We start from the raw sequence: 15,582 nt of genomic DNA, 5'->3' as shown, positions 1-15,582 counted from the left end.
AAAATAATAATGATAGTGAATAATAAAATTGTGGTATTTAAGTGCTTTCTATATGCCAGACACTGTGCCAAGTGCTGTGGTGAATACAAGCTAATCGGGTTGGACACAGTCCCATTCCTGGCATCTCCCCCAGTGCTTAGAACAGAGCCTGGCACATGGTAAATGCTTAATTAATAGCATGAATTAAAAAAACACATGAATCCATCTATGCCGTTCATTGATTCATTCTGAGAAGAAGCAGCGTGGCCTAGTGGAAAGAGCCTGGGCCTGGGAGTCAGAGGATATGGGTTCTAATCCCGGCTCTGCCATGTCCGCTGTGTGACCTTGGGCAAGTCACTTCACTTCCTCTGTGCTTCAGTTTCCTCCTCCGTAAAATTGGGGCAAAGATTGTGAGCCCCACGTGGACCAACCTGATTACCTTGTGTCTACCTCAGGGCTTAAAACGGTGCTTGGCACATAGTAAGCGCTTAGCAAATCCATTATTATTAATAAAAGAAAAGAAGAGTTTTAATTCCCTACTTTCGCATTCACTTTCAACTTTCCGTAACTGAAAACTCTACTCGGCTTCGCACTCGGGCCGGTAGACCTCTTCCAGGAGGCCTTCCCAGATTGAGCCCCCCTTTTCCTCTGCTCCCCCTCCCCTCCCCATCGCCCCGACTCCCTCCCCCTGCTCTACCCCCTTCCCTGCCCCACAGCACTTGTGTATATATGGACATATTTATTATTCTATTTATTTTATGAATGAGGTGTATAGATCTATAATTCTATTTATTTACATTGATGCTACTGATGCCCGGCTACTTGGTTTTGCCTTGTTTTGTTGTCTGTCTCCCCTCTTCTAGACTGTGAGCCCGTTGTTGGGTAGAGATCGTCTCTCTCTGTTGCTGACTTGTACTTTCCAAGCGCTTAGTATTGTGCTCTGCACACTGTAAGCGCTCGATAAATACGATTGAATGAATGAGTGAATGAATGAATAGACAGAGGACAAGGAATGGATTCAAGGACGGGGGCTGTGACCAGATGTCTCCCTCGGTCTTCAGCGGCCCGCAAAAAAAAACCCCCAATTATTTCCTATCGTTGCTGGGGCGCGGTTGTGTCCGGTCCAGAGGAGGCTGGCTTATCTCCGTGTTGCAGAAAGTCGAGGCGTTCTGATCTTTTTGACATGGACAGGCTTTCAAAGAGCAAGCGGCCAAAAGCGGGGTGGCCTGGAGAAGCAGCAAGGTCTTGTGATGATGATGATGATGGCGATGGTATTTGTTAAGCAGTTACTATGTGCCAAGCACTGTTCTAAGGGCTGGGGTAGATACAAGGTAATCAGGTTGTCCTACGTGGGGCTCACAGTCTTCTTAATGCCCATTTTACAGATGAGGTAACAGAGACGCAGAGAAGTGACTTGCCCCAAATCACACAGCTGACAAGTGGCGGAGCGGGATTGGAACCCACGACCTGTGACTCCCAAGCCCGGGCTCTTGCCACTGAGCCTCGCTGCTCCCAGAGCCCGGGCCTGGGGGTCAGAGTTCTAATCCCTCCTCTAATCCCTGGGTTCTAATCTGGCTCACCAACTGCTAGCTGCGTGAACGTGGGAAAGTCTCTTCACCTCGATACTCTCCTATTCCAATCCAGCCTTCACGCTTTGCTCCTCTAATGCCAGCCTTCTCCCTGTGCCTCCATCTCTACTGTCTATCTGTTGCCGATTTGTCCATTCCAAGCGCTTAGTACAGTGCTCCGCACATAGTAAGCGCTCAGTAAATACTATTGAATGAATGTCCCGCCGCCGACCCCTGGCCCACATCCCACCTCTGGTCTGGAACTCCCTCCCTCTTCAAATCCCACAGACGATGACTCTCCCCACCGTCGAAACCTTATCCAAGGCCCATCTCCTCCCAGAGGCCTTCCCTGACTGCGCCCTCCTTTCCTCTTCTCCCACTCCCTTCTGCGTCACCCTGACTCGCTCCCTTTATTCATTCCCCCCCCCCCCCAGCCCCACACCGCTTATGTCCAAGTCTGTCATTTATTTATTTTTTTTGACGTCTGTCTCCCGGTTCTAGCCTGTCAGCTCGTTGTGGGCAGGGAATATGTCTGTTTATTGTTCTATTGTCCTCTTCCAAGCGCTTAGTACAGTGCTCTGCACACAGTAAGTGCTCAATAAATATGATTAAATGAATGAACGAATGAACTTCTCTGGGCCTCAGTTCCTCAACTGTAAGATGAGGATTCAGTACCTGTTCTCCCTCCTACTTAGACTGTGAGCCCCATTCGGGACAGGGACTATGTCTGACCTAATTACCTCTCCCAGTGTTTAGAAGAGTGTTTGACTCACAGTAAGCGCTTAACCAATACCATAAAAAAGAGGCTCGTGTCGGATGATTTTAAAAGAAAAGAAAGGCAGTGGTACACTGTAAGCTTGTGGGCAGGGGAAGTGTCCGTTTATTGTTCTCTTGACCCCTCCCAAGCGCTTAGTACAGTGCTCAGCACACAGTAAGCGCTCAATAAATTGAAGGAATGAATGCATCCAGTAAGGGCTTTTAATGTTTCGTGTGTTGGGAGGAAGAAGAGCTGAGTCGTTTACCTGGGAAGGAGGGGCCCCGGTCACTGATACGCCTGGCAATCAATGAATCATATTTATTGAGCGCTTACCGTGTGCAGAGCACTATACTAAGCACTCGGGAGAGGACGGCACATCAGTGTAACGGACACATCCCTGCCCGCAACAAGCTTACCGTCTAGAGGGGGAGACAGACGTTAATATGAGTAAATTAATTACGGATATGGACAGAAGTGGTGTCGGGCTGGGCTGGGGGAGGTGGTGAATAAAGAGAGCAAGTCAGGGCGAGGCAGAAGGGAGTGGGAAAAGGGGAAAGGAGGGCTTAGGTTTGTCAAAGCCACGAGGTTCATCGTGAATATGTCCGGTGCCAGCTCAGGGGAGAAGACTGACCTGGTTGAGTTTCTCCTGAGGAAAGAATAGTAGCCAGTGAGCTTGGTTGGCATGGTTTCTGACAAGGGATTTATTTGACCAGCCTGCTCTCTTCTGGTGAGATGATCATCTTTTATTTTTAAATGGTATTTGGTAAGCATTTATTTTGTGCCGGACAACACTGTACTAAGCGCTGGGGTAGAGACAAGCTAATCGGATTGGACCCAGCTCCTGTCCTATGTGGGAATTACTGTCTCGATCCTCATTTTTCAGACGAGGTCACAGGCCCAGGGAAGTGAAGTGACTTGCTCAAGGTCACTCAGCCGACTCCCTGTCCTCCCCATGACTTTCCCAACATCGTAGGCGGCACCACCATCCTTCCTGTCCCACAAGCCCCTAACCTTGGTGGCATCCTCGACTTTCTCTCTCTCATAGTAATAATAATGGTATTTGTTAAGAGCCTATTATGTGCCAAGCGCTGTTCTAAGCCCCGGGGTAGATACTAGCTAATCAGATTGGACACAGTCCCACGTGGGGCTCACAGTCTTAATCCTCATCTTACTGGAGTGTAATAATAATAATGGTATTTGTTAAGCGCTTACGATGTGCCAAGCACTGTTCTATGCGCTGGGGTAGAGATGAGGTAATCAAGTTGTCCCATGTGGGGCTCAGTCTTTGTCCCCATTTTCCAGATGAGGTAACTGAGACCCAGAGAAGCCAAGTGACTTGTCCGAGGTCACCCAGCAGACAAGTGGAGCCGGGATTAGAACCCACGACCTTTGACTCCCTAGCCCGGGCTCTTGCCACTAGGCACACTGCTTTTTTCAACGCACATATTCAATCCATCACTAAATCCTGTCGGTCCCACCTTCGCAACATCGCAAAAATCCACCCTTCCCTCTCCATCTGTCACTCGTCTTCTCCCGCCTTGATTATTATATCAGCCTTCTTGGTGACCTCCCTGCCTCCTGTCTCTCCCTACTTCCGTCCATCGTTCACTCTGCTGCCTGGATCATTTTTCAACAGAATGGTTCGGGACACAGCAGCGTCCTGGTTGAGAAGCAGCGTGGCTCAGTGGAAAGAGCCCGGGCTTGGGAGTCAGAAGTCGTGGGTTCTAATCCCCGCTCTGCCACTCGTCGGCTGTGTGACCTTGGGCAAGCCACTTAACTTCTCTGTGCCTCAGTGACCTCATCTGTAAAATGGGGATGAAGACTGTGAGCCGCACGTGGGACAACCTGATGACCCCGTATCTCCCCCAGCGCTTAGAACAGTGCTCTGCACATAGTAAGCGCTTAACAAATACCAACATTATTATTATTACATCACCCAACTCCTCAAAACCTCCAGTGGTTGCCCATCCGCCTCCGCATCAAACAAAAGCTCCTCACCATTGGCTTTCAAGTGCTTCACCTCCTTGCCCCCTCCTACCTCACCTCGCTTCTCTTCTACTCCAACCCAGCCCTCCCACTTCACTCCTCTAAATGCCAACCTTCTCACTGGGCCACCGTCTTGTCGATCTCGCTGCTGAATTCTGACCCACGTCCCGCCTCTGGCCTGGAACGCCCTCCCTTCTCAAATTCATTCAATAGTATTGATTGAGCGCGTACTATGTGCGGAGCACTGTACTAAGTGCTTGGAGTGTACAGTTAGGCAGCAGATAGAGACGATCCCTGCTCAGTAACGGGCTCAGGGTCTAAACGGGGGAGACAGACAGCAAAACGAAACAGAACAAAACAAAACAAGCAGTGTGGCGCAGACATCATCAAGATAAATAGAATCATAGAGATATACACCTCATTAAGAAAATAAATAGGGTAATAAATAATATATTGAAATATGCACAGTGCTGAGGGGAGGGGAAGAGCAGAGGGCGTGAGAGGGGGGAATGGGGAGGGGAGGAGGAGCAGAGGGAAAGGGGGGCTCAGTCTGGGAAGGCCTCCTGGAGGAGTTGAGCTCTCAAATCCTACAGAAGATGACTCTCGCCACCTTCAAAGCCTTATTGAAGGCCCATCTTTTCCAAGAAGCCTTCCATGACTGCGCCCTCCTTTCCTCTCCTCCCTCTCCCTTCTGCGTCGCCCAGACGTGCTCCCTTCATTCATTCCCCCTCCCAGCACCACAGCACTGACGTCCATATCTAACTTTTATTTATTTATGTTAATGTCTGCCTCCCCCCTCACAATAAAAGCCCTCACGACAACGTTGTGAAGTAAGGAGAACTTAACAAACACCACCATTAGTAAGTGAACAGAGAAGAGGGATGGACAGAGAGCGAGAGAGGGAGGGGGAAGCACGAAAAAAGAGATCCGACTTCCCAAATTGGTTCTAAATTTAAAGTGAATTCTCAGAGACTTTCCCTTGGGGACCCAGTGACTTATAGGGAATTTTCCTTTCGGGGATTTAGTGGTGGTTCTTGAGATTGTGGATTGTCGGGGCGGTGGATAGGCGCTTAATGAATACCAGTGAGCTCCTTTTCCTTCAGGCCAAAAGACTACCTGATCCAAAAAAGAAGATCAACTGATACTATGTACTGAGCGTCTGTTGTATGCAGAGCACTCTACTAAGTGCTTGGGAGAGTCCAAAAGAGTTAGGAGACAAGATCTCTGCTCTCAAGGAGCCGGCAGCCCACTGTGCTGGGACCATTTTACTAGTCGCTTGTGAAAGTACGCTAGAGTTAGGAGACAGGATCCCTACCCTCAAGGAACTTTTAGACTACTGCGTGCAGAGTAGCGTGTACTAAGTGCCTGGGAGAAGACAATACAGTGTGAAGACATAATCCCTCCCCTAGAGGAGCCGACGGTCTAGCGGGAGGTGAAAAAAGAGAAATGGAGAGGAAGCTGGGTCGAAGCAGACAGTAATCCATCCCTCAAACTGTTCGGGACGGAGAGCAGAGCAGGAAAAGTCTTCCTAGCCCGGAAGGAAAGGAGCGAGTTGAAAATCTAATATTATACCCGGGAAAAATGTATTTTCTAACTCAAGATTCATTTTCCAGTGATAAATCTGTTAGCCTCTAGAAGCCTACTCGCTGCCTGTTCCAAAAAGGGCCAGGTGCTGGATTTTCCCAAAGAGAAAATTCTCCACATTGGTGAATCAAAGATTAGAATCAATCTAATAACTCTATAACTCAAAGTTATGTCATGCATTCATTCAATCGTATTTATTGAGCGCTTACTGAGGGCGGAGCACTGTACTAAGCACTTGAAATGTACAATTCGGCAACAGTTCGGCAACTCTGCTGCTAGGGGAAGATGGGTTCTGACTCCTTGACTAAGTCCTCATGTCCACTGTCTTCTCTCCCTTCTCTCGGTTGTGTAATAATCATCATAATAATAATGATAATAATGGTATGTGTTAAGCGCTTACTATGTGCCGGGCGCTGTTCTAAGCACTGGGGTAGATACAAGTTAATCAAGTTGGACGCAGTCCCTGTGTCACAAGGGCTCACGGTCTTAATCCCCATTTTCCAGAGGAGGCCCAGAGAAGTGAAATGACTTGCCCAGGTCACACAGCAGACACGCGGCAGAGCCAGAATTAGAACGCAGCTCCTTCCGACTCCCAGGCCCGCGTTCTATCCACTTGGATAGATAACGTTAGGATCTTTCGTTCCTAACTTTATCATTCCTGCTTCTATCTATCTATCGTCCCTGCTTCTCTTCAGCACTTCGTCCCTCTTAAGCCCTTTGATACTCGCCCCCAACGCTCCAGCACTTATGTCCAGATCCTCGTCTTCTACCTTCTCCCCCATCCGTAATTTACTGCAACGTCTCTCTCCCCCCGTAGACAGTCAGCTCTTCGTCGGCAAGGCTACCAACTCTGTTGTGTCCTACTCTCTCAAGCACCTAGTACAGTGCTCTCCCCACAGTTAGGTGCTCAATAAATAGCATCTTCATCAGGAACTTGTCTTCTAACTCTTACTGTATTGTTGACTCCCAGATGCTTGGTGCTCTGCACGCAGTAAGTTCCTTGAGGACGGTCTACTAACTCAACTGTCCTCTCCCAAGCAACTAGTACAGCGCTCAGGAACGTTATTTAATGAGCGTTGACTGTATTAAGCGCTTGGGAGAGTATAATATAACAGCAAACAGACCCGTTCCCTGTCTCCAGGGAGCTCACAATCTAGTCTAGCGGGGGGAGACAGACTTGATCGGTTAAGAGTTAGAGATATATGGAGGCACAGAGAAGGACAGCGGAGATCCTCAAGACTGTAAGTTCGTCGTGGGCAGGGAATGTATCTCTTTATTGTTGTACTGAAATCTCTCGAGCTCTTAGTACGGTGTTCTGCACACAGTAAGCGCTCAATAAATACGATGGAATGAATGAGACGGGAAGGAGAATTTTAAGCTCCTTAAGGACAAGGACTGCATCTACCAACTCGGTAGTTTTGTAGAGAAGCAGCGTGGCTCAGTGGAAAGAGCACGGGCTTGGAAGTCAGAGGTCGTGGGTTCTAATCCCGGCTCCGGCACCTGTCTGCTGTGTGACCTTGGGCAAGTCACTTAGCTTCTCTATGCCTCAGTTACCTCATCTGTAAAAATGGGGATTAAAAAAATGTGAGCCCCACGTGGGACAATCCCGTATCTACCCCAGCTCTTAGAACAGTGCTCTGCACATAGTGAGCGCTTAACAAATGCCATAATTATTATTATTACTCTCCCTCACACTTGGTACAATCAGTCAATCAATCCATCTATCCATGGTCTGATTGGGTCTCATATAGTTCATTCATTCATTCTTTCATTCAATCGTATTTATCCAGCGCTTCTTTTCATTCATTCAGTAGTATTTATTGAGCGCTTTCTATGTACAGAACACTGTACTAAGCGCTTGGAATGTACAAATCGGTAACAGACAGAGACAGTCCCTGCCCTCTGACGGGCTCACAGTCTAATCGGGGGAGAGGGACAGACGAGAACAATGGCAATAAATAGAATCGAGGGGATGAACATCTCATTAAACAATAGCAAAGAAATAGAATCAAGGTGATGTACATCTCACTCACAAAATAAATAGGGTAATGAAAATATATACAGTCGAGCGGACGAGTACGGTGCTGAGGGGATGGGAAGGGAGAGGGGGAGGAGCGGAGGGAAAGGGGGGAAGAGAGGGCTTAGCTGAGGAGAGGTGAAGGGGGAGTTGAGGGGGAGCAGACTGTTCTAAGTGCTTGGGAGAGGACAGTACAACAGAGTTGTTAGTCGTGTTCTCTCCTCTAGACTGTAAGTTCGCTGTGGGCAGGGAATGTGCCCGTTGGTCGTTCTATTGTCCTCTCCCAAGCGCTTAGGACAGTGCTCTGCACACAGTAAGCACTCAGTAAATACGACTGACTGATTGCCCACAAGGAGCTTACAATCTAGTCTAGAGGGGGAGACGGACACGATTGGTGGAGAGCTAAAGGTATCTAAAGGCAGCGAGGAGGTGATCGGAAGGGGGATTGTTATAATAATAATTGTGGTGTTTGTTAAGCGCTTACTGTGTGCCGAGCACCGTTCTAAGCGCTGGGGTAGATACGGGGTAATCAGGTCGTCCCCCGTGGGGCTCACACTTTTAATCCCCATTTTCCAGGTGAGGTAACTATAATAGTGACAGTAATGATAATAATGGTGGTATCTGTTAAGCGCTTACTATGTGCCCAGCGCCGTTCTAAACGCTTGGGTAAATACAGGATAGTCGGGTTGTCCCAGGTGGGGCTCGCAGTCGTCATCCCCATTTCCCAGATGAGGTCACCGGGGCCCAGAGACGTGAAGTGACTCGCCCAAGGTCACCCGGCAGACAGGTGGAGGAGTCGGGCGGGGACCGCGCCCGCCAACTCCGGCGTGTCGTACTCTCCCGGGCGCTCTGTACGATCCCTCGGCGGCATTTACTGAGCGCCTCCCGCGGGTCGAGCACCGTACCGAGCGTTTGGGAGAGCACGACATTATGGTACGCCTACATTATAGTACACCCCGCCTTATTGCACCTGTAGCTTGTACTCCTAAAGCAATACGCCGGAAGAGAGTCGGTGGTCCAGCGCCCCGCCCTCGGGAAGCGCTCGGGCGATCCCCGCGGGGGCCTCTCCCCGCTTGGAAGCCGAGGGTCCCGTCCACTCAGGTCGAAGGAGCCTCACGGACCCTTTTCCCCGTCTCTCCCCCCGCCCAGGACCCCGCGAACCAGAAAGGAGGGCAGAAGAAGACGGTGTCTTTCAGCAGCATGCCGTCGGAGAAGAAGATCAGCAGCGCCGGCGACTGCATCAGCTTCATGCAGGCCGGCTGCGAGCTGAAGAAGGTCCGCCCCAACTCCCGCCTCTACAACCGCTTCTTCACCCTGGACGGCGACCTCCAGGCCCTGCGCTGGGAGCCGTCCAAGAAGGACCCGGACAAGGCCCGGCTGGACATCTCGGCCATCCGGGAGATCCGGCCGGGCAAGAACACGGAGACCTTCCGCCACAACGGCCTGGCGGACCAGCTGTGCGAGGACTGCGCCCTGTCCATCCTGCACGGGGACGACTACGAGTCGCTGGACCTGGTGGCCCGCTCGGCCGACGTGGCCAACATCTGGGTGTCGGGCCTGAGGTACCTCGTGTCCCGCCTCCGGCAGGGCCCGGACCCGCCGGGGGCCGGCCGGGAGCCCCCGAGGCTGGCCTGGCTCAGGTCGGTCTTCGAGGAGGCCGACGAGGAGGGCAACGGCATCCTGCCGGAGGAGGCGGCCGTGCGGCTGATCCGCCGGCTGGCCCCGGCCCTGAAGGAGGCCAGGATCCGCCTGCGCTTCAAGGAGATCCAGAGGAGCAAAGAGAAGCTGACCACGCGGGTCACCCGGGAGGAGTTCTGCGAGGTGTTCGGCGAGCTGTGCACCCGGCCCGAGGTGTACTTCCTCCTCGTCCAGATCTCCAAGAACAAAGAGTTCGTCGACGCCGGCGACCTGCTGCTCTTCCTGGAGGCCGAGCAGGGGGTGGCCGGGGCGAGCGAGGACCTGTGCCGGGACATCGTCCGCCGCTACGAGCCCTCCGAGGAAGGCCGCCGACTGGGCTTCCTGGCCATCGACGGCTTCACCCGCTACCTGCTGTCCCCCGAGTGCGACCTCTTTGACCCCGAGCAGCGCAAGGTCACCCAGGACATGAGCCGCCCGCTCTCCCACTACTACATCAGCTCCTCGCGCTCCCCGCGGTGGGCCGCGGAGCGGCGCGGGGGGCCGGCCGACGAGGTCCGGGGCTACGAGCGGGCGCTCCGGACGGGCTGCAGGAGCGTCCAGCTGGACGTCCGCGACGGGCCCGACGGGGAGCCCGTCCTGGACGGGGCGGCCCCGGCCCCGCCGTCCTTCCGCCTGGCCCTGGAGGTCATCGACCGCTTCGCCTTCGCGGCCTCCGCCTTCCCCCTGATCCTCTGCCTGGACCACCGCTGCTCCGTCCAGCAGCAGAAGGTCATGGCCCGGCACCTGAAGGGGGTCTTCGGGCCCAAGCTCTTCGGCGGGCGGCCCCCGGGCCCGGACGCCCCCCTCCCCTCCCCCGAGGAGCTGAGGGGCCGGGTGGTCGTCGAGGGGAGGAAGCTGCCGCCCGGCTGGACCGCCCCGGAGGGAGACGTCCCCGACGACCGGGACGGAGCGGGGGCCCGGCGGCCCCTCCGCCTCTGCCGGGAGCTGTCCGACCTGCTGGCCGTCGGCCGGTCGGGCCTCTGCCCCCGGGACCTCCGGGAGGCGGCCGGGGGCCGGGGCCCCTGGGAGATCCGCTCCTTCAGCGAGCCGGAGGCCAGCCGCCTCGCCAACGAGTCCCCGGAGGACTTGGTCAACCACAACAAGCGGTTCCTGTCCAGGGTCCACCCGGCCCCCGGGAGGACGGACTCCGGCAACCCCAACCCGCAGGACTTCTGGAACAGCGGCTGCCAGATGGTGACCATGGACTTCCAGACGCCGGGCCCCATGATGGACCTCCACACGGGCTGGTTCCTCCAGAACGGCGGGTGCGGGTACGTGCTCCGGCCCGCCGTCATGAGGGACGAGGTCTCCTACTTCAGCGCCAACACCAAGGGGGCCGTCCCCGGCATCTCCCCTCAGGCTCTCCACGTCAAGGTCATCAGCGGGCAGAACTTCCCCAAGCCCAAGGGGGCCGGGGCCAAGGGGGACGTCACCGACCCCTACGTCTGCGTGGAGGTCCACGGCATCCCGGCCGACTGCTCCGAGCGCAGGACCAAGACCGTCCGGCAGAACGGCGACGACCCCGTCTTCGACGAGACCTTCGAGTTCCGGCTGGCCCTGCCCGAGCTGGCCGTGGTCCGCTTCGTCGTCCTGGACGACGACTACATCGGGGACGACTTCATCGGCCAGTACTCCGTCCCCTTCGACTGCCTGCAGCAGGGCTACCGCCACGTGCCCCTGCTCTCCTTCGCCGGCGAGCCCCTGGACCGGGCCTCGCTCTTCGTCCACGTGGCCGTGGCCGGCCGGGGCGGCGGCGGGGGGGGCGGCGGGGGCGGCGCAGGGGGCAGGGCCCAGAAGCGCAGCCTGTCCGGACGCATCGGCAAGCGGGCCCGGGAGTACACCCTGCTGAGGAACACCGGCCTCAGGGCCGTGGACGACGTCTTCAAGATGGCCGTGCACCCGCTCAGGGAGGCCACGGACGTCAAAGAGAACCTGCAGGTAGGAAGGGGGCCCGCCCCGCTGCCCCACCGCCCTCCCCTCACCGCGCGACCGCGGCCGGCGGCCGGGGATCTCCTCGGACCCTCCTTCTTTCTCTTCCCCTCCGGAGTACCAACTCCTTTTTTATTTAATGCTATTTGTGAAGCGCTTACCGTGTGATGATGAAATAATAATAATAATGGAACCGGTTAAGCGCTTACTGTGTGCCAAGAACTGTTCTAAGCCCCGGGGTGGGCTGTGTGAGCCTCACGTGGGACAACCTGATGACCCTGTATCTCCCCTAGCGCTTAGAACAGTGCTCTGCACATAGGAAGCGCTTAACAAATACCCACATTATTTCAGTTTAACCGGGTTGGACGCGGTCCCTGTCCCGCGTGGGGCTCGCGGTCTTAACCCCCATTTTCCACACGAGGTAACCGAGGCCCGGAGGTCCGAGGTCACTTGCCCCACGTCACGCAGCAGACGTGGCGGAGTCCGGGATTAGAACCCGGGTCCGTCTGACTCCCGGGCCCGGGCTCTAGCCACTAAGCCACGCGGCTTCTACGTGGCGGGGTCTGCGGCCGACTCCTCTCGGCGATGATAACGGCCGGGGCCGAGGCGGGGGTCTCCACAGAGATTTCTTCTTCTTTATGGTATTTTAGTGTCAGGATTCCCCTCTTGATTATGAAGTCTTTTTTATTTAATGATATCTGTGAAGCGCCGACTACATACTACATGTGCCCGGTACCTTTCTCCGCTAGTGTCATCAGCTCACCAGGATAACAACGCCCGTGAGGTGTGTGTGAGGAGCCTCCTCAGAGGTTTCTTCTTTTTTTAATTCATTCATTCATTCAATAGTATTTATTAAGCGCTTACCATGTGCAGAGCACTGTACTAAGCACTTGGAATGGACAATTCGGCAACAGATAGAGACAGTCCCTGCCCTTGGACGGGCTTACGGTCTAATCGGGGGAGACGGACAAAAACCATAGCAATTTCATGGTTTTTGAGTGTCATTTTCCTCTCTAGATTATAAACCCTTTATTATTCAAAGATGCTTACAAGGTGCCTGGCGCTGTTAATAATAATAATGATAATAATACTACTAATAATGATGATGGGATCTCCCCCTCCTCTAGACTGAAAGCTCATCGTGGGCAGGGAATGCCACTCTTTCTTGCCGCATGGTTCTTTCCCAAGCGCTTCGAGCAAGGGCTTGAGAGTCAGAGGTCGTGGGTTCTGATCCCGGCTCCGCCACTTGTCAGCTGTGTGACATTGGACAAGTCACTTGGCTTCTCTGTGCCTCAGTTACCTCATCTGCAAAATGGGGATTAAGACTCTGAGTCCCGCCTGGGATGACGTGATAACCTTGTATCTACCCCAGTGCTTAGAACAGTACTTGGCACATAGTAAGTGCTTACAAATGCCATTATGGTTATTACTTCTACTAGTACAGTGCTCTGCGCACGGTAAGCACTCAATAAATACAATCGAAGGGAATGAATGAATGAATTTATTAAGCGCTTACCATGTGCCAAGCACTGTTCTAAGCACTGTGTTAGATACAGTTTAATCCACACGGTCCTCGTCCCAAGTGGGGTTCACACTCCTAATCTCCATTTCCCAGATGAGGGAACTGAGGCCCACAGAAGTGAAGTGACTTGCTGAAGGTCACACAGCGGACGTGGCGGAGCCGGGATTAGAACCCAAGTCCTTCTGACTCCCATGCCCGGGTTCTAGCCACTAAGCCACGCTGCTCCACGGTGGTGGGTTCTGCCGCCGTCTCCTCACAGTGATAATGGCCGGGCCGAGGCGGGGGTCTCCTCAGAGATTTTTTGTTTTTTCATTTAATGGTATCTGTGAAGCGCTTACTATGTGCCGCCCCTGGTGATAATAATAATCGTGGTTCCCAAATGCTGGGATAGGTACAGGTTAATCAAGTTGGATGCTGTTCCTGACTGGGGCTCCCGGTCTTCATCCCCATTTTACAGATGAGGGAACGGAGGCCCAGAGAAGTGAAGTGACTTGCCCAAAGTCACACAGCAGACGCGTGGCAGAGCCAGGATTAGAACCTGGGTCCTTCTGACTCCCAGGCCCAGGCTGTCTCCACTAGGCCATGCTGATTCTGGGGTTCTCCTTTGAGCTCTCTTTTTTTTTTTGGTATTTTAATGTCAGTCGTCCCCTCTAGATTTAAAAACTCTTTTTTATTTAGTGATATCTGTGAAGAGCTTACTATGTTCCAGGCAGTGCTCTAAGCGCCTGTGTAGATACAAGGGCACTCAGGGATACTGAATCTCATTCGACCTTCAAAACCTTATTAAAAGCACATTTTCTCCAAGAGGCCTTTCCTGACTAAGCCCCCGTTTCCTCTTTTTTTTGGGTGTGCTGTTTTTTGAAGTGCTTACCCTGTGCCAGGCGCTGTTCATTCAGTCGTATTTATTGAGCACTTATTTTGTGCCGAGCACTGTACTAAGAGCGAGGGAGAGTATAATACTTGGGGGGAGCAGCGAGGCGTAGTGCATAGAGCCCGAGCCTGGGAGTAAGAAGGTCATGGGTTCTAATCCCGACTCCAACAGCCTGCTGTGTGACCGCGGGCAAGTCGCTTCGCTTCTCTGTGCCCGTTACCTCATCTGTAAAACGGGGATTGAGACTGGGAGCCCCACATGGGACGGGGACAGTTTCCAAACTAACTCAAATCCACCCCGGTGCTCAGTACAGTGCCTGGCACAAAGTCAGCGCTTAATAAACGGCATCATGATCATTATCATTATCATTACCACAGTAAACAGACACATTCCCTGCCCACAACGAGCTTACAGTCTAGAGGACTGTTCCAAGCGCCGGGGTAGATACAAGCTAATCAAATTGGACACGGACCATGTCCCAGATGGGGCTCATGGTCTTAAACCCCATTTTATAGACGATCTAACTAAGGCGCAGAGAAGTGAAGTGACTTGCCCAGGGTCACACAGCAGATAAGTGGCAGAGCCAGGATTAGAACCCATGACCTTACGAATCCCAGGCCTGGTCTTTAGCCTCTAGGCCACGCTGCTTCTCAAGACCCTTGCGTTCCGGGTCTTCGTCGGTGAGCAGCGCCTACCACAGGCTTGACGCCGTCTAAACGCCGGGGTTGATCCAGTCCGATCAGATCGGATGCAGTCCCTCTTCCAAATGGGGCTCCGGTTCTCGCTAAGAGGGGGATCCGGTATCGATTCCCATTTTGCACAGGAGGAGACTGAGGCACAGGAAAGTCGGGTGACTTACCCTGGTTCATTCATTCATTCGGTCGTATTTATTGAGCGCTTACCCGTGTACCGTGTAAGCGTTTGGGAGCGGACAAAAGAAAAATGGACGCAGTCCCTGCCCACAACAAGATTATGGTCTAGAGGTCTAATAATAGAAATAAATAAAATCACAGACGTGTACATGAGTACTGTGGGGCTGGGAGCGGGGAAGAGCAAAGGGAATACTAATAATGGTATTTATTAAGCGCTTACAGCGCCAGGCACCGTACTAAGCCCTGACAAGTCAGGGCGGCGTAGAAAGGAGTGGGAAACGAGGAAAACTGGGGCCTAGTCTGGGAAGGCCTCTTGGAGGAGAGGGTCACTCCTTTGGGATGAGAACCCAGGCCCTCCAATTCCCAGATCGGGACTCTTTCCACTAACTAGGCCGGAAGGACTTTTCAGAACAGCCGAGGTGGCTCCGTCTCGCGCACGCGGCCGGATGTGGAATTCGGGTCTGAGTCCTGGGGTGGGGGACGAGTAATTTCATTCAGTCGTATTTGTTAAGCGCTTACTGGGCGCGGAGCCCTCTACTAAGCGCGGGGGAAGGTACGATACGACAATGAACGGGGACAACCTGGACGGTCACAGAATGTTCGAAAGCACGTAATGCCTCGGGGCAGCGACCTCTCGCCCCAAAGACCCCGTCTCTGTTCCCAGTGGATCCCGTTAGGAAGTTTCCTTCGTCCCCCGCCTTTGTGCGGGAGCGAAGGGGCGGCTAGGGTGGGGGACGAGCGGGGTTGCGTGTTTGGGGGGCAAGAACGGATTTCGCGTTGAGCCCGGATTGGACGCCTTAACCAGCCGGAAATGTAACTG

The 15,582-nt window shown here is 53.4% G+C and overlaps 1 protein-coding gene across 1 annotated transcript in view; it reads left to right on the top strand.

The window, feature by feature from the left end:
- Positions 1 to 15,582, top strand: part of PLCL1 (phospholipase C like 1 (inactive)) — a 151,054-nt gene that overhangs the window by 120,791 nt on the left and 14,681 nt on the right. Inside the window, exon 2 of the mRNA XM_029069763.2 lies at positions 9,041 to 11,506. Within this exon, the coding sequence (XP_028925596.1) occupies positions 9,041 to 11,506 (2,466 nt within the window). The remainder of the gene's footprint in view (positions 1 to 9,040; positions 11,507 to 15,582) is intronic.

The sequence above is a fragment of the Ornithorhynchus anatinus genome, chromosome 7 (genome assembly GCF_004115215.2).
Source record: "Ornithorhynchus anatinus isolate Pmale09 chromosome 7, mOrnAna1.pri.v4, whole genome shotgun sequence".
Lineage (NCBI taxonomy): Eukaryota > Metazoa > Chordata > Mammalia > Monotremata > Ornithorhynchidae > Ornithorhynchus > Ornithorhynchus anatinus.
Note: the sequence above shows the minus strand (reverse complement) of the source record. Positions and strands in the feature narration are given on the sequence as shown.